This window comes from Mus musculus, chromosome 17 (assembly GCF_000001635.26).
Source record: "Mus musculus strain C57BL/6J chromosome 17, GRCm38.p6 C57BL/6J".
Classification (NCBI taxonomy): Eukaryota; Metazoa; Chordata; class Mammalia; order Rodentia; family Muridae; genus Mus; species Mus musculus.
Window position 1 is genome coordinate 25,454,317 of NC_000083.6, and position 22,563 is coordinate 25,476,879.

General features: G+C 52.2%; 1 protein-coding gene across 3 annotated transcripts; it reads left to right on the forward strand.

The window, feature by feature from the left end:
• The first annotated feature begins 232 nt into the window (after positions 1-232).
• Tekt4 (tektin 4) lies at positions 233-22,286 on the forward strand. Of its 3 annotated transcripts, XM_006524948.2 has the most exons (7): positions 359-434; positions 18,890-18,966; positions 19,420-19,490; positions 19,800-19,943; positions 20,324-20,546; positions 21,243-21,397; positions 22,006-22,286. In XM_006524948.2, exons 1-7 carry the CDS (start codon positions 374-376, stop codon positions 22,220-22,222), a joined length of 948 nt encoding a protein of 315 aa, XP_006525011.1. In that variant the 5' UTR covers positions 359-373; the 3' UTR covers positions 22,223-22,286. The 3 variants fall into 3 exon arrangements, with proteins under 3 accessions (XP_030105917.1, XP_006525011.1, NP_082227.1); XM_030250057.1 differs by lacking the exon at positions 18,890-18,966 and having other exon boundaries at positions 233-434; NM_027951.1 differs by lacking the exons at positions 359-434; positions 18,890-18,966 and adding an exon at positions 17,274-17,939 and having other exon boundaries at positions 22,006-22,278.
• The last annotated feature ends 277 nt before the right edge of the window (positions 22,287-22,563 follow it).

Sequence of the window (22,563 nt, forward strand, 5' to 3'; positions counted from 1 at the left end):
TCCACCCCTGGGATAGAGGTCATGCCTCCTCAAACTGCAGTTCCCTGAGAACTACAGAGAACTCAGCCCTGGATGGGGGTGAATGCCAGCAGGTCTCCTGCTCCCCCCTAGACAGGCAGAGGCGTTGCTTGGCCTAGTGCAGCCTGAGCTCAGAACACAGTGTTTGGTTTCCAGGGCTGCAGGCCTGGTAATGCAAATGTCGATTCTGTTTCCAACAAACAGTCAGCAGTCCCAGTCTGCAATCTGCCTGGAGGAGCCCAGAAATCCTGGTGAGACAGCCATGCCCATTGTCTCCCAAGAGTCAGCTGCAGGGCAGGGTGCCCACCCCCTTTGCCCCCAGAGACACCTGTGGACCCACTGCAGGTTTTTATAAATGAGAATCTGGGCACACCCCAGGGACCTGGGAGACCACAGTGAGGCCTGGACCTGGACAGGTAGGCCTGGGCTTCCAAGGTTCTGCCTAAGGGGCCTCAAATTCTCAGGACAAGGGTATGGGGGTCACAGCTTCCTCTCACAAGATTGGGCCAGAAGCCATAATCTGAGGCCTCCCTTTACTTCGGGTCACCTGGCAAACATACCAAACCTTGATCCAGGACATGGGGCAAGGACTTTGAGAGTCTGTGAGTGTAGACATGGCCACAGAACTTCTGACCATGCAACTGAGCTGGACTTGAACCCCTTCTCATCTTACTCTCTGCCCAAACCTGAAGGCAGGGATGCAGGATGCAGGATGCAGGATGCAGGATGTAGGATGCAGGATGCAGGATGCAGGATGCAGGATGCAGGATGCAGGATGCAGGAGCAGGGTCTCAGGTACAAAGGCTACTTAGAGTTTCCACCCCCACTAACTTTGACTCATGGGTACTATGTACAGTCTGTCCCTGGCCCACAGGAACAAGCAGTAGAAAAAAGTAGCAGTTCTTGCTCTGCACAGTAGGTGCTCACTGATTGCTACCTGCAGCCTGAGTCTGTGGGTATAGCCAGTTATGAGATGTTCTACTTCTCCACCCTCACAGCTGGCTAGCCCCTCAGACAGTGGCTTTCCTGGGGTCTGTGGATATCATGATGCTCTGGTCCAGGGTCAGTAAGTGATGTTTGGAGGAGACAAGGTAGGGACTGATCCTGGATGCTCAGATCTGCTGCTGAGGGTGCTTGGTTAAAAATCAGACAAACAACTTTGCTACATTTGGTGCAGGGGGCACCTCTTGCCCTTATCAGCTTTATTAGTCCACAGCATGGTTAAGCATCTTTCCCTGGGAGCAGCCTGAGCTTGCTGAGGTCTTTGCCCCCCCCCAAATACCTAGCTGACACCCTCATTGTGCTTCCCTGTCCCTTTGTAACTCAGAGATGCTCAAGAGGTTGGACCAGGTCCCTCTGCCTGATGGCAATCCCGCAGGTGCACCCACATCTATCTGAGTTAGAATAGACTGCCTCAGGACCTTTGCACCTGCTGTCTTTTTCCACAGTGTAGTCCCTACCTCCTCCTCTCCCCTGTGACCTTTTCTGTCACTGCCCTCAGGGACCCAATGGTTCCTTAAGATAAGGGCCAGGATGATTATCATTGGTGTGCTATTACCTGAGGTATTCTTGCCTCTCTAGTGACATCTCTGGGGACAAATGGTCAGGAAGCAGGTGGAGCTGTTCTAGCCCCAGTGGCTGGGAAAGTTCACAGGTCATTGAGTGCTTCAGAGCTGAGGACTGGCAGAGGGAGTCCCAGCTGGTGAGTCTTACTGGGAGAGGGTCACCTCTGTCCACAGAGCTCTTTACAATGGTTTAGATATGTCACACTACATCCTAGTTCTGGCTTGAGCCCAGTAGTGTAACCTCAAGTGGCAATGGGGTCACCCATGGAGAGTAGGCAATTGCATTTTCAAGCCCCACTGGCTGATGTCATGATAGCTTTAATTGGAGCCTCACACCCATCCTAGTGATCCTCAGATTGTCACACGGGTGGAGGGCATGCCACCCCTGGTCTAAAATTGGGTTTCCACGGCTCCGAGTTGTGCAGTCTCTGATTGGCCAACAGCTGCAGATTAGGCTAGCACAAGCTCTGGACATCAGTTTCCTCACTTAGAATGGCAAAGACTGCCCACCTCCCCCCACCACCACCTTTGGAGGCTTAAGTGAGGCCAAGGAGCTCTGGGTGGGGCAGAACAGAAACTGCGAGAACTGGATGCTGTGTATAGGAGGTTGGAACCAAAGATGCTCCTTGCACCCAGGCAGACATGGCTGAATCCCCTGCTCCTCTTCCACTGAGACCTGCAACCCAGAATCCACCCTGAGGAGCAGAGACACAGGCTTGACCAGGGCAGACACTGGGGCGATTTCCCTCCACTGTCCCCTCCTGGCCTGGCCATCTGGGCCCACGGGCAGGAGTGCTGAGCAGAGACAGAGATGGCTGCGTGGGCGCAGGGGCTCAGGCGCGCAGGCAGGGGGTTGCCAGGCAACAGCCATGCGCATCCTGCCCATCTCCTGCACCGAGGGGCTGGATGAGCACAGGTTCCAACCAAATGTAGGAGCTTTACTGCTGGCTGAGCCTTGCTTTTGCTTGGGACAGCAGGAGCAGGAGGGCTTCATGACAGCTCTTTGGTGCTCAGGGAGAGCACCCTGGAGGGCAGTGACTATAATCTGGGTCCTGATGTACCTACCACTCCCCTCAGGCTCAGTTCTCAGCAGAGGGGACCACGTCCCCTGAGCAGATGCTGTGGCTTGGAGTAGGGAGCAGAGACAGGCTGGCCTGGCTCCATGTCTCGCACCCCCAACCTCAGTGGGGCATAGAGGTTTCTCTTGGATTCAGAATGTCATCAGATGCTGATGCTGCCTGGACCAAAGTGAAGAAAAAACCCAAATGGGGTCCAGCCTATACTGGGTTACCCGGATCAGGCCTCAGCAGGCAGCCTCCCGGAACATGCTTTGTTTGAGCTGAACTCTGCTGTGAGGAAACTAGAGTGGAAGTTTACAGCCCCTAATCTCTGTAGGCTTCAGTCTCCCCAAAGCATCAGGGCATCTAGGGTGACCTGGTGGATCTCCAACTATTCTATGTAACTTAAAGCCCACATACCTTGAAGGCAGTCAGACTTGGAATGCCTGGGCTATAAGAGAAATATGGATCTGAGCATTGCCTGAAGCCTTCCGGGGGGAGGCAGTCGGGATTCCAGCTGGCTGGTGGAGAAGTCGAAGCTTGTGGGTGCTGCATACTGAACTCAGTGCAGATTCACAGCCCCTATGAGCTGAACTGTTCAACTGGGACCCCTGGGGCCTGGGCTGGCAGTCTGTCTGTGCACTCTATGATCCATCTACTCTCCAACCTAAGATGGTGGCCAGTATTCCCCACAATTCCAGTCTTATTGATCCCCTGAGATGAGTTCAGAACTGGACACTGGGCCCTTCGTGTGGGTGGAGCTTGGGGCTGTGGCTTTAGTCTTCAGTGGGATGACCTTCCCCTTCAACAGACCTCACACGCTACAGGCAATGATTTTCCCACAACCCATTTGGAAGCCTAATGTCCTCTACATAGCAGTAGAGGCATTTCTCCTGTGTGATTCCTGGCCCTTATACCATAGTGATTCAATCTACTACCATATTCTCATGTCCAGCCGGTTGCTCAGCCCCTAGCTGTGGCTACCATATGTGATTGAGCAAAGCTAATCACAGTACTGGCCTCTCTGTTCAACAAGGGCTGTGTCCCAGCCCTGCCAGCTCCAGACTTAGCACTTTGCAGAGGGAGATGGTGAGGCTAGACTGTGGGTAGGGATACAGTGTGGGTAGGAGGAGCTGTCCCTGGTTCCTACATCTAAGCTATATTAGGCAAGGGTATCTCTAGGCCTCTGGGACTCAGTCTGGTCAACACTCAACTGCTTGCCATTAGAAGTGAGCATCTGTAACCAGCAATTTTCCATGGCCTGCAGTCACTTCTCTTTCCACTTGATTGTCAAAGCTCCTTCCTTCTCATCTCCAACTGTGACATTTAAATCTTGTGAGTCCAGGACCTACTCTATCTCAGAGCAATGTCTAGAGACAAGTCCTTTCCACGTCTCTGCAGCCCCTGTCCCAGAAGGATGGCTGCCCAGGAGGAGATGCAGAGCTGTCAGCAGCTTTGTCTCGATACAGACTGGGCCTTGCTGAGACACCAGGATTCTGTCAGGGCAGGATCATCCTGGAGAAACAACCCGCAGCAAGGAGGGGGTCTCAGAAGGGCCAAATGGCTTGGATGTCCCTGAGGAAGTCACTATTTTGTAGTTTAAGTCATGGGCCTAGCTTAGGGGGGGGGATCAGGTCACTTCAGGGGGATGTGACGTTTTATTAGCTACCCCCTCTTCTGGAAGGGTCTCAGGTATGTCTACAGTTGATGATATATCCTTAATGAGGATTGAAGATATCACCCCATCTCTTCTGCCAAAGGTCTTAGCATCACAGTTCCTCTCCTGATGGTTCAGGGGGGCTGAGAACCCCAGAACCAGCAGCCAAGGCCTCCTAAGGATTCTGAGGATGAGAACTGGATCTCAGGGACAGCCCTAACACACATGCTTTCAGTAGCCACTAGGAGATAGAAGTGTGGATGCACAGATCCACACTCCCCAGGGAACTAAGGGTGTCCCCATTATATACAGTATGGGTAAGATTCTAGGGTACCATGTCTGTGCAGACCTGTCTTGTGATCCTTCAGAACTCCCAAATTGAGTTGTGATGTCTATATATAGGGTGGTGACCCCAGCTAGCCCCTGAGTCTAGGGCCTGTGTTCAGGACTCTATCCCTCTACCTATTCTGCAGCCAGAGTGAATGCCTCCCAATGCCTAGAACTTTTTAGCCATCCCCTCAAGCCCTGAGGTAGCAGAAGCTAGGCACATATTCTCCCCGAGCATCCCCTTTCCTGCGATAACTGTTGTTAGTCACACAGCCTGCTCCTCCTCTGGGGTCCCACAGCCTCAACCACTGTGGAGATCCTTCCTGGCCTGTGTGTCCCCCAATCCAACAACTTTGACCTTCCAGAACTACTTTGACTGACCACCAAGACACCTGTGCCTGACTGTGGCTTTAGACAGTGGTGACTGAGGAGGGGGGCTGGCCTGACATCTGTCTCACTGAACTTCAGCTTTCCCTATGACAATTTTCCCATCCCAAACCCCACTAGATCGCTCACACACCATTGAAGAGTTTAAAAATAACAACTCATCACAGATCCTTTTGGCTGGAGTTCAAGGCAGGTGCTATGTACTCAATTGAGAATCAGCCTTCTGTCATGTGAAAGACTCACCTTTAGAGAAGGCTGGGGAGTTGTCCAAGGTAGGTACACTGACCTTCCCAAGAGAGTGGGAGGCAGATTATTCCCAAAGCAGGGGTTCCTTGGGGAACCTCTGTGCATTCTAGGGCCCAGAAGACTATAGGAAGAGCCGCTTGTATGCTCCGGGTATGTGGAAAGGGATCATCTCTCCTAATTCTATCTTCACATTCACTCTTTTTGTATATGTTTATGAGTTTGTGTTTGTGCGTGCAGTTATGTGTGCAAATATATACACATGTGGAGGCCAGAATCAGTGTCTGGTATCTTCCTTGGTCACGCTCCGTCTTAAGCTTTTGTGACAGAGCTTCTTATTGGACATAAGACTCATCAATTCAGGTAGATCAATGAACCAGCAAGCCTCAGAGATCCTCCTGTCTCTGTCTACCCAGAACTGGGATTATAAGTACCCAGGTTTTTAATTTGAAGCCTATTTTGTCAGGTATTAGGATAGCAACTCCTGATTGTTTGTGGATCACATTCATTTGGGTTCTTTTCCCACCTTTTCCCTTTAAGGTGGTGGCTGACTTTAAATCTAAGACAGCATTCCAGAAACACTGATTTTGTTTCCTTTCTTCCTTTCTTTTCTTTCTTTCTTTTCTTTTCTTTTTTTTCTTTTCTTTTCTTTTCTCTCTCTCTCTTTCTTTCTTTCTCTTCCTTTCTTTCTTCCTTCCTTTCTTTCTTTCTTTTGCTTTTCTTTCCTTCCTTCCTTCCTTTCTTTTTTTTTTTAAGAATTATTTATTTATTTTATGTATGAGTACACTGTAGCTGTCTTCAGACACACCAGAAGAGGGTATTGGATCCCATTACAGATGGTTGTAAGCCACCATGTGGTTGCTGGAACTCAGGACCTCTGGAAGAGCAGTCAGTGCTCTTAGCTGCTGAGCCATCTTTCCAACCCTGGATTTTGTTTCTTAATCCATTCAGCTAGTCCGTGTCTTTTAATTGGAGAGTTGAGACTATTAATATTTAAAGTTGTAATTGAAAGGTATATGTTGGCTTGCAATCATTTTGTTGTTTTGCTTTTGCTGTTTGTGTTCTTGAGTTTTGTATCTCACTAGTTACAGGTTCATTTGTTTTCTTTCTGGAGTGTTCTGAATGTGTTTATTCCTCTCTCTGGTTTGAAGTATTGATTAGTTTAGCATTCTGCCTAGCATTTTGCTGTTGTTGATGTGATTTTTTTTTAAAGGGTGGAAGTTTTTCTTTATCCTTCAACTACAGTGGACAGTTTTGCTGGGTATAGCAGTCTAAGCTGGCGATCATGCTCTTTTAGAACTGGGGATGCATTGCTCTGGCTTTCAAAATTTCCACTGATGGGTTTCCCTTTGTGACTTATGCTTTTTATCTTGAAGCCTTTAGTGTTTTTTCTTTGTTTTGTATATTTAGTGTTTTAACTATAATAAGCCCAGGGGAGTTTATATTCTGGTCTTATCCAAGTTGGGGTTCTGTGTACTTCTTGTGTCTGTATGGGTGTGTCTTTCTTAGTTTGGAGATGTTGTCTTCTCTTATATTCCTAAAGATATGGTCTGTATCATTGTCTTGGGGTTATTCTTTCTCATCTATGCCTATAATTAGAAGATTTGACTTTGAAAGATGTTCCTTTCCTCTGCTTTTTCCCCTTAGTCTTTGCTCTTTCTTTTCTTATTCTTTGCTGTTTCTATCTTGTTTGGTTCACCCTACCCATCAGACTTCCCCTTGAGTTTTCTAACTGGGATATTGAAGTTTTCATTTCCATCTTCTTTTCTATTGTGCTCCCTTTATTTCTTTATTGAATTTAGTTTTTACATCCTGAATTATCTCTGCCATTTCTTTTTTGTTTGTTTGTTTTGTTTTTGTTTTTGTTTTTCGAGACAGGGTTTCTCTGTATAGTCCTGGCTGTCCTGGAACTCACTTTGTAGACCAGCCTGGCCTCGAACTCAGAAATCTGCCTGCTTCTGCCTCCTGAGTGCTGGGATTAAAGGCATGTGCCACCATGCCCAGCCATCTCTGCCATTTCATTCAGCTGCATATTTGCATTTTCTAGAAGATTGCTGAGATGTTTTTATTATCCTAAATATTCAATGAAGTGTTTGTGTCATCTTTAAATTCTTTGAATTTTGGTAAAGTTTGTGACTGTTCTTTTAAATTCTGTGTCCTGGGTTCCTTTAGGCTTCCTCTCTGGCTGGTGCTTGGACTGAGGGAGGGGACGCCTCTTCTGGTTTGTTAAAAGAACATCAAAGGTCATTTCCAGCTAGCACTTTTGCCTTACCTGTGTGGCAGGCAGAGCTCACTACTCAAGCACCTAGGCCTCCTGATTCTAGCCCACACATCCCTTCCCATGCCATGTCACTGCCAGTCTACCAACTGGCCGATGGATTTGCTAAGCCCCAGCCTATCCCAAGCAAGACATATCTCAGCTCCGAGCCAGCAGGGAGTCCCCAGGAACCACAGGGGCAGAGAAGATCTTTCCTGATTAGGGGGGATAGGCAGAGGGAGGGGAGGAGGGGCCTGAGTTTTCAGAACCAAGGAGAATCTTGTTTTAAGCCACCAAATCTGTGAGGTTGGCCTAGAGTGTTGAAGCTTAATGATTGCCACCCTGATCTTTAACACTCAGAATATAGGGTGGGAGATAGAAGTGAGGGGACTTCCAGGGATAGGCAGGATGGCATGGGAGGGCAGGGGGTGAACAGGTGTGCAGGACCTAGTGCAGCCATGGGGTCACAATGATCAAGGAGGGAATCAGTAGGAACATGGTTATAGACTGCAACAGGGAAGACTGGGGAAGAGCAGATAGATATGAGGTGACCTTGAGGCTGGTAGTGTCCCCAGCAAAGCAGCCCCTATGTATCTGGAGCCAGGACACAGAGTCTATTCCCGATCAAGGCTGGCTCCCTGAGCACCCTTGCTGTTGTTCAGAAAAACTCCATTTACAATAATGCACAGTGCATTAGCGCCAGGGAGGGGTCTGCTGCCAGCCCGCCTTGGCGTCTTTACAGGCCCTTTGTGTAAGCTGCTGCTGGGCTATTTCAAGCCTGATCAGGGGCCTCTAGGGGAAGGCCTTGTTAATGGGGAGCAGCAAAGGCCACACCCCCCGAGCCTCTGTGGTAGCTCCACCCTTCACCCTAGCCCTGTTCTGGTGCTGAGAGGCCCTCCCCATCCCGACTTGCTGTTTATGAGGCCATATCCGCATTTAACCAGTGAGTGCAGGGGCCTCCCTGCCCTTGTGAGGGTGGATGTTAGCTTAGTCCGTGGCTCGAGGACATGTCAAGTAGAAAGTGAGGCCCTGTGTGGAGCTGGGGGTTAAGGCAGCCCACTGCTGCCTTTAATGTTGATGGCCAGTGAGTACCTAGTACATGAGAACACTGTGGAGTCCAAGACCGGGGCTCAGGCTGGCTCTGTGGAAGGAAGGAGTGCAGGGAAGGGGCTCCTGTGTGAAAGTCAAGGTCAGATGCCTGGAGGCCAGAATGGAACCGGGCAATGAGGATGTGAATGGGGACTGGGTGGTGTGGACCGACTGGCCAGGAGGGCAGAGATTGGTCCAGTGGCCTGCTGTTTTCTTCTGCACTTAATGGGTAGTTTTCTCCCTCCTAGTAGAGACTTGACTTTGAGTGCTTCTGGTTTCATTTGCTAAGTGGCTCTAGGCCGAAGTCATGGCTCCCAAGAGGACCTTTGGGGTCACAGCATGTGAGTCTAGTTGACTTTCTTCGTGTCTATTTTCAGGGGCTCTTTGGACTAAGTGATGGGTGGGGCCCAGACCCTCTTGTCTATTTCTGTCCCTGGGTGGTGGGCAGAAAAGAGCTGGGCTAGGCTCCTGGACCAACATAATTCATGGACCTGACCACTCTCAGATACACTTGGCAGGGATCCCTGGCTGTCCTGACTTCAAGGTAGTACTTCCCCCTTTATCTGCCATCTCTTCATAGGGCAGAACCAGAGGGTAGGAAAAGGGGGGCCAGGGTAATGGAAGAGGCCAGGACAGTAGGGGGAACCCTGCCATTCCAGCCTGTTCTCAGCGCCTGCCCTCCAAACGACCCTCAGCCCCTTATCTCTCCCCAGCACAGCCCTAATCTGCTCTGCTGCTGCGACAGCATCTTTTGGAAGATGCAGGGCCTCTTAACATCCCTGGAGCTGAGAGCTCCCAGTGTTTCCCATCCTCCTCAGCTAAGATGTCAAGGTCACAGGGCTGCTGTCCCTGCCGGAACCAAAGGCATGCCTAGCCAGTGTGGTGGCTGCAGAAACTTGCTAGGAAGAAACATCAGGCTGGCTGACCAGAGGCCTGGATCAGGGTGTCCCTAACAACTAATACATGACAATGGAGGGGACCAGAGGCCATGGGTTCACTGCCACTATGAATGGGTTCCACTCTTCTCCCTACTAGGCCTAAGGACAGAAGTGTGCCCCACTTTCCCACTGTTCTCCAGAGACCCCAGTGGCTACGTTGTCTAGCTCTCTGGGCAGGGTATAATGGTAGGACATGAGATCTGACAAGCCCCTAAGGACAGCTGGTAGGAAAGCGACAGAGAAGTGTGGGTTGTTGATCCAATGTCCCCTGAGCCCATACAGATAGGGCTTTTAGAGAATCATATGGCTGGACTAATCACCAAGTATTGGCCTTGGGCTATTTTCACATCAGTGGTCACAACTTCACTGATAGTGTCCATCCTGGGACAATGCCATGAGCTTCCAAAGCCTTCCAGGCTGGGCCAGGCCCCTCAGCACTTGGCAACCGTGGCTGGCTGTGCTGACAAGTCCTGTGTCTCCGAGCCCTGGGATGAACCAGGTTCCTAAGTACCCGTGAACCGAGGCCCAGCTGATCTTGTGTGATAGGCAGGAATGGGACTACTCTGTCCTCCTGGTCAATGGAGAGTCTTTATCTTGAGTGCTGCTGGCCTATCCAGGAGATAAATCTTCTGGGAGATTTTCAAAGACTGCCAGCTCCTTCTGGACCAGAGCCAATGTATGTTTGTATGTGCTCATACGTGTGTGTGTGTGTGTGTGTGTGTGTGTTGTGTGTGTGTGTGTAGGCTAGCCTCAGACCAGTTCATGGGGAAGATGGTCCTTGGAGCAAACACTTCACCCAGCTGCTAAAGGCAGTGTATCTTTTCTGGCCAGCCTAGGCCCCTTGGCCCACGTGAGTCCACTTTGCTGAGTAGACTCAGATTCTGAGCTGGTGCTCATGGGGACTTAAAAAAACATCATGAGATTCCTCTCTATCTGAAACGATACCCTCCCCCCCCCCCAGCCCAGTTCCACAGATGTGGCCTAGGCCTGTATCTAAGGTGCTACAGGGGCGTCCAGGCCCTCTCATCTACAGAGCCCTGGATCCCTTCCGTGAGAGGAAACGGAAGCCCTGAAGAGATCACCAGGAACCCACAGCACACCACTCTGTGTTCCCTGCTCAACACAGGGTTTTTTTTTTTTTTTGGCTTGGGGGCCATAGAGGGACAGAATCCAGCACTCCCTCTGGTCCTTTGTGATCCTTTGCCGACCTGTAGCCCCTCCAGCAGGAGTGACCAGGTGCCTAGAGTCCCTATTCTGAGTCTTGGAGATGTGAGAGCGGGGTGGATGGGCCTCTGATTTACAGCCCTGGGTGAGGGGTGGTGAGGCCAGAGGCATACACACCCCATGGTAAGTAGGCCCAACTTCTGGGATGATCTTCTAGTGCAGCTCCCTCCTCATCTGTTGCACACCCAGAAATGCAGTTCCGGTAGGTCTCAGAGCCTGAGACGGGGGGACATTGCTGGAAGAACATAACCGGGTTAGAGTTTCACTGGAACTCAGGATGCAGAAGTTTCCAGGGCCCATGGCATGAGTCTACCCTTGCTGGACACCAGCTGCTATCTGTTAGTCTTCTACCCCGTGATAAAGCTACTGAGACCTCTCTGGGACTGAGATCCCCCCTCTGGCTGAGAATTTTGGGGGAGACTATGATGCCCATCTCCCTGGGAGCCTCACACTTTGTCCCTGGGGCAAGTCCTGTAATCATGCTTAGGAGTGCCTGGGAGTATGGCCACACAGGTAGGTCCTATGTAAACCAATGGCGCTTCCTCTTGGAACCTCTGTTTCTGCATCTAGGCATTTAGAGTGTGGAAGGGAAGGGAAGAGAAGTGGAAATCCTGGTGGCCTCTGTATAGTACAGGCTGAAGTTGTCCTTTCCGTTGGCCTTTGAGCCTGCAGGGCCAGCCAGGGTCAGGTTGGGTACTTCCCACCCTCTAGGACTCAGCTCAGCAGCCTCCGTTGAGCGAACCCATCCCAGCCCTGCCCAGGCCAACTCAGAATCTCTGCTAAATCCTCTATTTAATTTTCTTCTCAGGGAATTGTAGGAGGTTTTTCAGATAAAGCTGAGCTGATAAAGTGGGGATTTGGCTGTTCTCAAAGGCAGTAGGCCCTGGGCACTGTCATACAGGCCTGTTGGGGATGGTCAGGGATGAGGCAGCTACACCCATAGGGCTGTGTTTCCCCCTGGTTCCCCAGCACAGGAAGCCCCTGATGAGGGTGCATGAATGTCAGATCCGGTCCTCCAGCCCTGTCATTAGGTCCAGGCTTCTGTACATTCCATAGGCTCCTCCTGGTTGAATGGGTAGTTGGGGCCAGCCAGGGTGATGCTCCTCCCTAGGAGTCCTCGCTGTCCTATAGGGAACCCAAAGGCCTTTTTCTGAGGGAAATCAGGGCAAGTCCTCCCTGAAACCACCTCTTCCTCTTCAGGATGGCAGTGTCTTTCCTGGCTGGCCAACCTCTTCCCAGCTCCCAAGGTTGATGCCAGGCAAGGCCTCCCGTTGGCTTGGTATTTGAAACCTCAAATTCTCCTGGGTGTCAACTTTGTGTCTCTCCTGTCCCTGGCTGGTTCCACCATGACATTCTGATAAGTAGCTGCCTGTGTCCCTGCAGTAATGACAGGCTCACCCCCTGCAGGAAACTCAGCCAGGACTCCAGCACCCGGTCCACCTCTGCCCTCTATGTGCCTCTGTGTATTTAAATGTGTATCTCTGATCCCAGATACACTGTGTCCTTGGAGAGGAGTCCTCTCTGTGGTGCTGTTTCCCTGTATATGTGACTCCTGTATTTTGAATGTGTATCTCTGATCCCAGATACATTGTCCTTGGGGAGGAGTTCTCACTGTGGTGCTGTTTGCCTTCCCATTAGGAACAGGTCCCTGCTCTTTTCCTGGTGATGATGTTTCTGGGACAAAGCTTGCTACAAATGGTTGTTGCTTGTCTTTTTTGAGCCTCCTTCCTTGATTTGGTGTCATTTCCTATGGCTGTATTTCAAAGCCTAGCATCACTCAGTGGCTGGGCAGCCCCCGTGCATCTTGCCTAAAGAGCTAGATGACCTGCCGAGATGCTCAGGAAAGACATCATGTCCATACTGGGTTTCTGAGATGTTGTTGTTTTTCCTATTTGGTGAGTGTAGAGGTGGTTGATCTGTTTAAAGCATGGAAAGGTGTAACTCAAAGCCCCTCACTGAAGCACGGCTTCATTTCTCTGTTTTTATTTATTAGGGGTTTGTTCTGCTCTGGTAGTACTCGGGACAGAACTCAGCTCTTGTCCTTGCTGGACAGTGCTCTGCCGACTACATTCCAGCCTTCTTTTGCTTTTCATATTGAGACAATCTTTAACTTGAACTTGCGATCTTCCTGCTCTTTCCAGTAGCTGGGATTCTAGGCAAACACCATCAGACCCAGCAAGAGTTTCTTTTCTATAGTTTCAAAGCCATGCATGGTTTTGGAGATGTGTGTACATATGGTGTATACATGTAAGTGTGCTCGCTTGCATGTGTATGCACACATGTGTGGAGGACAGTGACTGGCCTCTCGATATCCTCAATAGCTTTTATTATTATTATTATTATTATTGTTGTTGTTGTTGTTGTTATTATTATTCGAGACAGTCTCTAACTGAACCTGGAGTTTGAAGATTGGCTAAGCTAGCTGTCCATCAAGCCCCAGGGGTCTTCCCGCATCCATCTTCCCAGCTCTGGGATTAGAGGTGCGTGCAGCCACACCCATTCTTTACAGAGGTGTTGAAAACCCAGCCTGGGGTCCTTGTGATTGTGGGGCAAGTGCTAGACTGACTGAGACAATCTTAGGGACATTTAGAGAAATGTCTGTTTTCACAGTCTTGGTGTTATGGCTGGGAAGCCTCTCAAGCAAACTACACCCATGAGGCTGGGGACACTGTAAGTGTCAGGCTGAGAAACTCTGGGTCCTTGAGGTGGACACAGCTTTCTGGACAACGACACACAGCTAGCCACCTTCAGGCAGGTAGCCTGAGTCACACGTGCCTTTTCTCAGAGTTCCCTGTCTGAGTCTTGCCCCACTCTTGCCCAGGAAGGCAGAGTCCCTTGTGCTCACTGTTTGGGGAGAGGCAAGGGTCAAGTGGGAGTGAGTCATTGGCCCATCAGCTGCCTGGTCCTGCCTTGCCAAGTGGAGAGGCTCATGCCCAGTGCCTACCTCTGAGGCCAGACCACTGGGCTCAGCCCTCTGTCAGCCTGTGTCCACGCCACATCTTCTTGCGTTGTCTTATCTTCTAGGGCCTGATGACGGATGGGAAACAGGGCTTTCACAATGGCCCTGGGAGTCATCAGAGGAGGGGGTCGCCCCTAATATCCTGCACAGCTCTTTCCTATCTTTATCCAAATTGCTCTTCAATGCTTGGACTCCAGGATTCTTCTTCCGGGAAGTCCTTGGCTGGCTCCTCCTTCCTGCTTGTTGCCCGCTGCAGCCTTGGCTCAGGGATGCCTAAGAGCTTTGGATCCTTCTGTAATTAAAGTGTCCCACTGGCCTGGGGAGAGATGTGGCTGTGCCTCCCACTGCTCCTGTCACTGGGTCTGCACCAGCCAGGGTGGCTCCTTGGGTTGTCACTTCACGCAGGATAGGAGGTGGCCAGATGGCAGTCTCTCCTTTGTTGGCCCTGTCCTGTCAGCGTGACCTTGGGCCCGTCTCAGCCTGGGGCCTGCAGGCTGTGCCTGTTCTGGGTAGAGTCTATGAGACTGCATGGCTTCCCTCCCATTTAGAACCTTGCCGATTGGGGCTAGCGCTAGGGAATCTCCTCTGGCCTTGGGGAGCTGCTGGCTAGACTCAAAAGAAAGGGACCCTTTTGCCCATGTCCGTCCCACTTGTGATGTCTAGAGTTTGTAAAAAAAAAAATCTGTGCAGGGGACAGCTGTACTCTTGGTCAGTCCTGATGCCCCTCTGTTTCCCAGGCATCCTGCAGGGCTGTCCAGTGTGGTGGGGTCTGGTTCTTGGGGACACAGGCAGAGTCCATGGAGCTAGCACTTCTAGCCCCATCATGCTGCAGCTGTGATGTGGGAACTTTCACAAGCCCTTCCCCCCCGCCCCGACTCAATTTTCCCACTGTAACTGCAATGTAGGAAGAAGGGCAACATGAGAGAGGACCCCACCCCACTCCATACAGTCCTGTAGTGCACCACCATTCTGCCCACACATCCCATTCAGTCTGTGCTCACTGTGGCTTTACCTGACTGTTTCCCACTTAGCCCCAGCTTTGAGTATAGTTGTGATGGCCTCAGCAGCAATGATTGGTGTTCCTCTCTGAAAGGGTTGGGCGGAGAGAGGCTGGGAGGGACTGCACCCTGTCACCTTCAGAGCACAAATGCCTCTTTCTTTGGACCAAGGGTCAGACTAGAGGCCGTGGATGATAGGGACAAAGGCTCAACACATCCCTGAAGGTGTCTGGCGAGTCTTGGCCCCTCAAGCTGGGGACTAAGGTCAAAGCTCTACCTTGGAGTCTATCTTGACATAGGGGAACCTACATTGAGACCTGGCCTTCCTCATTAGCCTGGGGGTTCCATGGGAGCATCAGCTACCTGCAGTGCCCAGTACTTGAATACTGCAGGTGAAGATCAGGTAGAGTCACTGGGCCCAGGCTAGTTCTCTTCCTTTGCAGTCCCTGGCTCCACATGTCAGGAATGAATCTAAGGAGAAACTGTGGTGTGCTCTGGGTAGCTCTGTACCTACTACCATGTGGGAAAACTGAGGCACAGAGGAGACAGAGGGAGGCCCACACTGGCCCCCAAAGGTTCTTGGCTTCTAGCTCTTGAGGAACAGTGGCAGCTCTTGCTCCATCTGGTTATGAATTCTCAAGGCTTCTGCCCACAAATTACACATGTATAAAGCATCTACTGGTGGGAATGCCAGGGGCTCCTGCCAGAGGATTGACATGGAGTGTGAAGTGAGTGAGGGGCTAACTGCTAGGGAGTCAGCACAGGGTCGGGGCGGGGGGGGGGCGGGGAGGAATGCACAGCCTGGACAGAGGTGTGTGGGTGAAACCAAGCCTGTGCACTGAGCAGAGAGAGCCTGAGGTTCTCGAGGCGGGAAACGGGATAGGACAGTGGGGAGAGGAGAGGCTGAGGGGCTGTGGCAGTAGACCCTGTGCTGGCTAAGGGTGTGGATTTCTTTCAGAGAGGACCTAGTATGTGAGGAGCCTCTGGGGAAGACCAGGTGGGAGGGGAGGGAGGAAGACCACAGAATGGTCAGGAACTAGGAATAGGTGGCTGGCACATTCTGCAGTCAATGTCGCCCTCTCTTGGTCACACTGGCTATCGACTAGGGTTTCTTAATGCCCAGGTTGGATGGCAGGATTTCCTATCTAACTAGTGTCCTGGGAACAACTGCCCAGACAGAAAGTGCCTCCCCTTTTTGAGCAGATCAGGATACGTGACTCCAGATACATTCAGTGGGTGAACCCCCTTCAGAACACTGACCCAAATCCCCAGGAGGCTCTGATCTAAGTCCAGCTATGGGATACAGGAAGAAGAAGAGGGGCTGGCCCTTACACAGTGGCCCTGGGAATAGATGGGGTCAGGGTGGCTGTGGATACTCTCATGGGTTCAGGTCCCAAAGTGAGTCCTGGAGGCTGAGGTAGGGTGGATGTTTGGTCCTCTGGGCCTGCATGCGGGGTTCAGACCACATGCGCAATGGGCCAAGTTGTGGAGTCCTAGGGTGGCTTAGGGTAATGTTGAGGATGAGAGGCACTTCTCAGGCTGAGGAACCTGCTCACATTTCCATGGCCCCCACCTCCCACAGATCACCCAAAGGGGTCGTTAAGTAGGCAGAACCTCCTCCGTCCTCCTCCAGCAGGGCAAAGCCCACACTCAGGACCAGATCATGGAAGAACATCTCAGAAAAGGAGCCAAGGAGCCAGGGAGGAGGGCAGGGGTGTCAGGGACCTTGGAGCCTTCACTACCCCAGCCCTGGACCTCAAGACCCTTCATACCCCAGCCCTGGACCCCAAGGCCCTTCACTACCCCAGCCCTGGACCCCAAGGCCCTTCACTACCCCAGCCCTGGAGCCCAAGGGTCCCAGGGAACAAGTCCTGAGCCTCTGTGGCTCGGATCACAGTGTGGTGAAGAGTTGAGAGTTGGGGATTGCCTGTGTGTGTGTGTGTGTGTCTGTGTGTGTGTGTGTGTGAAAGAGAGAGAGAGAGAGAGCTTGTGCATGCGCACGCACATGGGCATATGAGTATTTGTGTGCATTGGAAACCTTAGGGGACATTTCTCAAGCACCATCCATTTTGGGGTTTTGTCTGTTTTTGTTGTTATTGGGGGTTTTGTTTGAGATGGGGGTCCTGCTATATAGCCCAGACCAAGCTGGAACTCACTACGTAGACCGTGCTATCCTTGAAATCAGAGAGCTCCACTTGTCTCTGCCTCCTGAGTGCTGGCATTAGAAGTATTTGCCACTATGCCTGGCCAACCTTATTTTCAACAAGGTCTTTCACTCGTCAAATACAGTTGGGCTGGTTGGCCTGTGAACACCACAGATTAACCGTTTCTGCCGTCCCAGTGCAGGGATTGCAAGCATATGCCACCACACCCATCCCCCCCTGCCCCCACCTGTGTCCTGGGAAACAAACTCATGTTCTTGCGAGGCAAACATTTTTACCTTTTACCCAGCTATGTTCCCAGACACTGCTTGGCCCTTTAAGAGGGCAGTTCTGCTCCTCCCCCTTGAGTGACCCTGTTGCTCAGCAACAGGAGGCAGTTGGTGTATACAATGTTCCTTAGGCAACCAGGAACCTTGCTTGGGACAGAGTGACCAGTACTGCTCCATTGATCGTGCCTGGACAATTGCCCAGTGACCCTCTCTTCATTCCGCCTCCCTTCCTGCTTAGCCAGGCAGTGGGTACCATGGCCCAAACGGGCGTGCTCCTGACCAAGGAGCCGGCCCCACAGTCAATAGATGTCTGTGAGCTTCCGCGCAAAGAATATGAAGTGGCCTGCAATACTGGCGCCTACACGTCCTCGGGTCTGGCCACCGCTGGCTTCCGCACAGCCAAATACCTGAGGGACGAGTGGTTTCAGAACTCTTATGCCCGCTACCACCAGGCCTTCGCAGACCGGGACTACTCTGAGCGGCAGCGGCATGAGAGCGGGCAGCTGGTAGCCGAGACTGGGGCACTGGCCCAGCGCACACAACTTGACTCCACAAGAAAGGTGGGAGAGCGCCTGGAGGACATGCATTGCTGGAAGTCAGAGCTGCAGCGAGAGATAGACGAGCTGTCTTCCGAGACGGACCTGATGATGGCCCAGAAGCTGCGGCTACAGCGCGCCTTGGATGCCACCTCCGTGCCTTACTCCATTGCTACTGACAACCTGCAGTGCAGAGAACGCCGCCAGCACCCAGACCTTGTCCGGGACTATGTGGAGGTGGAGCTACTGAAGGTGCAACCAGTGGCTCGGGCTCAGCGTGGGAGGCAGGCTCTGGCTCTCATAGAGATAACACAGGGCCTTAGGGTTCACACAGCACTGTGCCTATGCAGGACTCCTGATCCTTCAGATAGCGGAATTTCTACCACATCCAAGTAACTTTCTCTCTTGTGGGATTCCTTCCAGCCCATAAGATTTCAAAGACGTTCAGTCTGACTCTGAGGGGATTTTTGTTGTCGGTGGTGGTGGGCTTTGGGCTTTTTTGTTTGTCTGTTTTCCAAGACAGGATTTCTCAGTGTATCTCTGTCTGTCCTGGAACTCACTCTGTAGACCAAAGCTGGCCTCAAACTAGGAGATTTACCTGCCTCTGCCTCCCAAGTGCTGGGATTAAAGGCGTGCGCCACATTCTTCTGGCTGAGGTTGTTTTGTTTTTGGCTAAGCCAAAGGCTCCCCCGTACCACCATGCATGCCCCTTGCAGTGCTATTGGTGTTCAGGGTAGAAAGCCGGGCCAGCCAGTGTTGCATGTATGGAGGGCTTGTGGATGCCCATGGCATCTGCTCTCTCTCCCCAGAGCCCCAGAACCCCAGAGCCTGAGCTTCAATGTTCTCCTAGTATACACTATAATCCCAGTGTCAGGGAAACTGAGGAAGGAACACGAGCTCCAGGCCAGCCTGGACTACATATGAGACTCTTAAACAAACACCAAAACCCAAACTGAACCGAAAACAAACCCTGCCACGTCCCCCTCCCTTCATCGGGTACCTTTCCCTCAAACCCCAGCGCAGCTTGCTTTGGGGAGTCTTGTGTGATTATGGGGCCACTCAGCCTGGGTGCCACACAACTGGGAATTCCTCAGAGCTGGCGCCTCCTGTGGTAGCCTCAGGCCCATGGGCAAGGATGAATGATGGAGCTGGGGAATAAACCGCCAGGCTGGGGCCCCAGAGAACTCCTGTCCTACCCCTAGGCCTTGCCCACTTCGGCCAGTGGGTGCAGAGATGGGAGAGGGACCGAGGACACTGGACACTGGAGATCATGGCCCAGGTGGGTTTGAGCACAAGATAATCCTGGCACCCAGAAAATGTTGGGGTTAAAGGAAACTTAGAGTTTCCTACCTATTCTTGGTGGGAAGTGGGCAGACAGAGGGCATCTGATGTCCCGTGGGCTTGAGTTCCTCAGAGGCAGTATAGAGCTCGATATAAGGCTGGTATGCTCCTCAGGAAACTGTGGGAGTTTTGGGGATGATCCCAGAGTCTGGACAGCTGTCTTAGGTGACCCAACAGCAAAAAGATACCCTTTAGAGGAGACACTCACTTGCAACATGCTAACACTACCCGGAGTGAACGTCGCACACAAGGGCTGAACCTTTTTCTGGGGGTGGAGGGGGGACAGAGATTAAGGCAAAAAGTCAATGCTGGTGAGGTCCATACCTTGGCTCCTGCTGAGTCCCCGAGTCTCTGAGCAGGGTTGCTCAGAGAGGACCGGTCTCATTTCCAGGAAACCGAGCTGATCAGGAACATCCAGGAACTCCTGAAGAGGACGATAGGACAAGCCGTGGACCAGATACGGTGGGTCACAGCAGCCCCTGAGGGACCCGAGGGCTGGACTCTGTCCCCAAGGCTGGTCTGAGGTGGAGGCAGGACAGGTAGGGACCTGACACTGTGGCTGAGAGGTCAGAAGGCTTCCAAATCTTAGCTAGTGGAATGCAGGCTCTGCTCAGCGAATACAACCATCTCCACTTTTGCTCTGGAACCTGGGCACTGCTGGCCATGGAAGGCTGTCTGAGCACAAACTGGAGCTGAAATGGGGCCTGCTTCCCAGGGCTCCCTGGCACACAGTGAGCCCTAAACCCCGCCCCCCCCCCTCATGCCCTCCAGGCTGAACAGGGAGCATAAGGAGTCGTGTGAGATGAACTGGTCGGACAAAGTGGAAGTCTACAACATTGACGATACCTGCTCCCGCTACACCAATGAGAGCACCCAGGTGCAGTTCTATCCGCATTCCAGCAAGTTCGAGGAGAGGTAGGATTCTAGGCTCTGTAACCCGTTTGTCCCTGCCACTCTCCGCTCTACTTCCAAAATCTGAGGAAGGACTCCTGCCCCCACGAGAACCTGGCCCAGCTCTCCTGGGGAACCTCTGTCTGCTGTTGGGGTGGACTAACTGGAAAGCCCCTTACTCAAGTGCCTGGCACCCACAATTCACACAGGGCTAGTGCCCTGTGGGTGGCCTGGAAAGCGTTTCTGCTCGTGACCAGTAGAGGGCAAGCAAAGGATCTCTAGAGGCATGGGAGAACCTCGGTATATCGGTGTGAGGGAGGAATCCGGGGTACACTGGGGATCGCTGACAGTGCGGGAGTCTCTGTGTGACTACACCCTGACCAGGCCGCAACTTCCACCCTCAGTGCTTCCACGCCCGAGACGTGGGCCAAGTTCAATCACGACAACCTGCTTCGAGCCGAGCGCGAGCGGCTAGCCTCGGTTAACCTGCGGAAGTTAATTGACTGCATCTTGCGGGATACGGCCGAGGACCTGCGGCTACAGTGCGATGCAGTGAACTCGGCTTTCTCAAGCCGCTGCCAAGAGCTGGACGACTCACTCCAGAAGCTGCAGTACCACCTTCGAAAGGTGGGAGCGCAGGGCTCGCCCGCCTTTGGACACGCCCACTTGTTTGAGCACATCAGGACACGCCTACCAGCGAGCCCATCCCATGCTTAGGATACACCTACTCACATCTGTGCATGTCTCCTTCTCGTGCTCGGACCCCACTCAAGCCACGCCCATCCCTTGCCTAGGACTTGGGTTCCCTTATCCACAGGGACCAGGGTTGCTATCCACTTTGCTTAAGTCACCACTTGGCTTCAAGAGTCCTTCTGTGACCAGCTCACCCTGAAGCAGACATCCATACACTTCTGTAGATTCTCTGATTTGATGTAAAAGCAGTTTTGGGGAGTGATCTTCTGGCACCTCCACTGCTGACCAGCAGGAGCTGTGTGCTATGGGGTTGGGAAGAAGATAGTATGGGAGCAGAGAGTGGTTTTGGGGTCCTGCTTCTAAATTCCCGTTGTGGCCTATCTAGCCTCTAAGACCTGACTTTTGTAGCCAGCATTAGAGAGCAAACAGACTGCCCCGACTCATGAGACCCGCTGAGAGCCTTGTACAGGGCTGCCCCTGGACACAGGCGGAGGACTCAGAGTGTCTTGTCAAGGCTGGGAGACTAAGGGCAACTGGTTTAGCCCATCCCACATGCTGGGTTAGGATAGGCAGGTGCCCTGTTTGCTCCAGAATTTGAGGCAGCCTCAGGTTCACATACTGCCCTTACAGACCCTGACGGAGATCACAGACCAGGAACACCAGATTGCAGCCTTGAAGCAGGCCATCAAGGACAAGGAGGCCCCTCTGCGTGTGGCCCAGACTCGCCTTTACCAGCGGTCACACCGGCCCAATGTGGAGTTGTGCCGGGACAATGCCCAGTTCAGGTACTGCTTGCTGTTTGAGCAGCCCTGGAAGGCTGGGGTCATCCTTGAGGCCCTTTAGTCTTACTCAGTACTTGAGGCTACCATGAGCCCCTCCTGCAGGATCAGTCCTACATATGAGCAGACATAGTGCTTGTGGGGAGGGCTCTGGAGGGGTTTTGAGTGTCAGAAACAGCACAGGATCCTGTGCAACACTCTGGGATGCTTTGCCTTCCTGGAAGAAGCCTAGAGTCTGGAAACCTAAGATTCATGAGGCCACAGGGCAGGGAAGCCTGGCAGGGCAATTCCAGTATGCCCTTCTAAGCATAAGCGTCTGTCTTCTTCCTTCTTCCTCTACCGTAATTTTGTTCTATAAATCAGTTTTCAGGATGCCATTGCTTATTTTCGCCACAAGGTGGCAGTGTTTCAAGACTCCCTTTCCCTGCTTCAGCGCAGCTGAGGGAGGCCCTCTTTGGACTAGAAACGAGGGCCTTTTTAACCCATGCAAGTTCCCAGGAATTTTTGCAACATTTGCCACTTTGGTGGAGTCTGTGTAAGCCTGTTGGGATCCTCTGTAGCGTCACTGCCCTTTCCTTTGTCTCTCCCCCAGCTTACTGTTCCTTTCCTTGCAGGTTGCTGAGCGAGGTGGAGGAGTTGAACATGTCCCTCAGAGCGTTAAAGGAGAAGCTTCAGGATGCGGAGCAGGCACTGCGGAACCTGGAGGATTCACGCATGAGTCTGGAGAAGGACATCGCAGTCAAGACCAACAGCCTCTTTATCGACCGCCAGAAGTGTATGACCCACCGCAACCGCTACCCCAGTGTCCTCCAGCTGGCTGGCTACCAGTGACTGGGGCTGGCACCTGGCCTCACTGCTTCATTCAAATAAAGAGCTCTTTAGTTTTCCGCCTAGAGTGGCGTGGGGCAGGGTGAAGAGGCTTTCGGTTGGACAGGTATTTCAGAACTGACACAGCCAGGCTTTGTCCAAGAGCCTATCATCTTCCACACTTCAGGGGAAATGGTCTGTCCAGGTGAGGCCAGGTACTCCCCCACAGCCCCACTTAGAGCCCCACCAAGCCTGGTTTCTCCTATGTCACCAGCAGTTCGAGGGACTTGTGTGTCTGTTGGGCATAGTGCATTGTTCTCTCTCCCTTTTATCTCCCAGGCCTGAGGCTTGGCTCACCTCCCTTT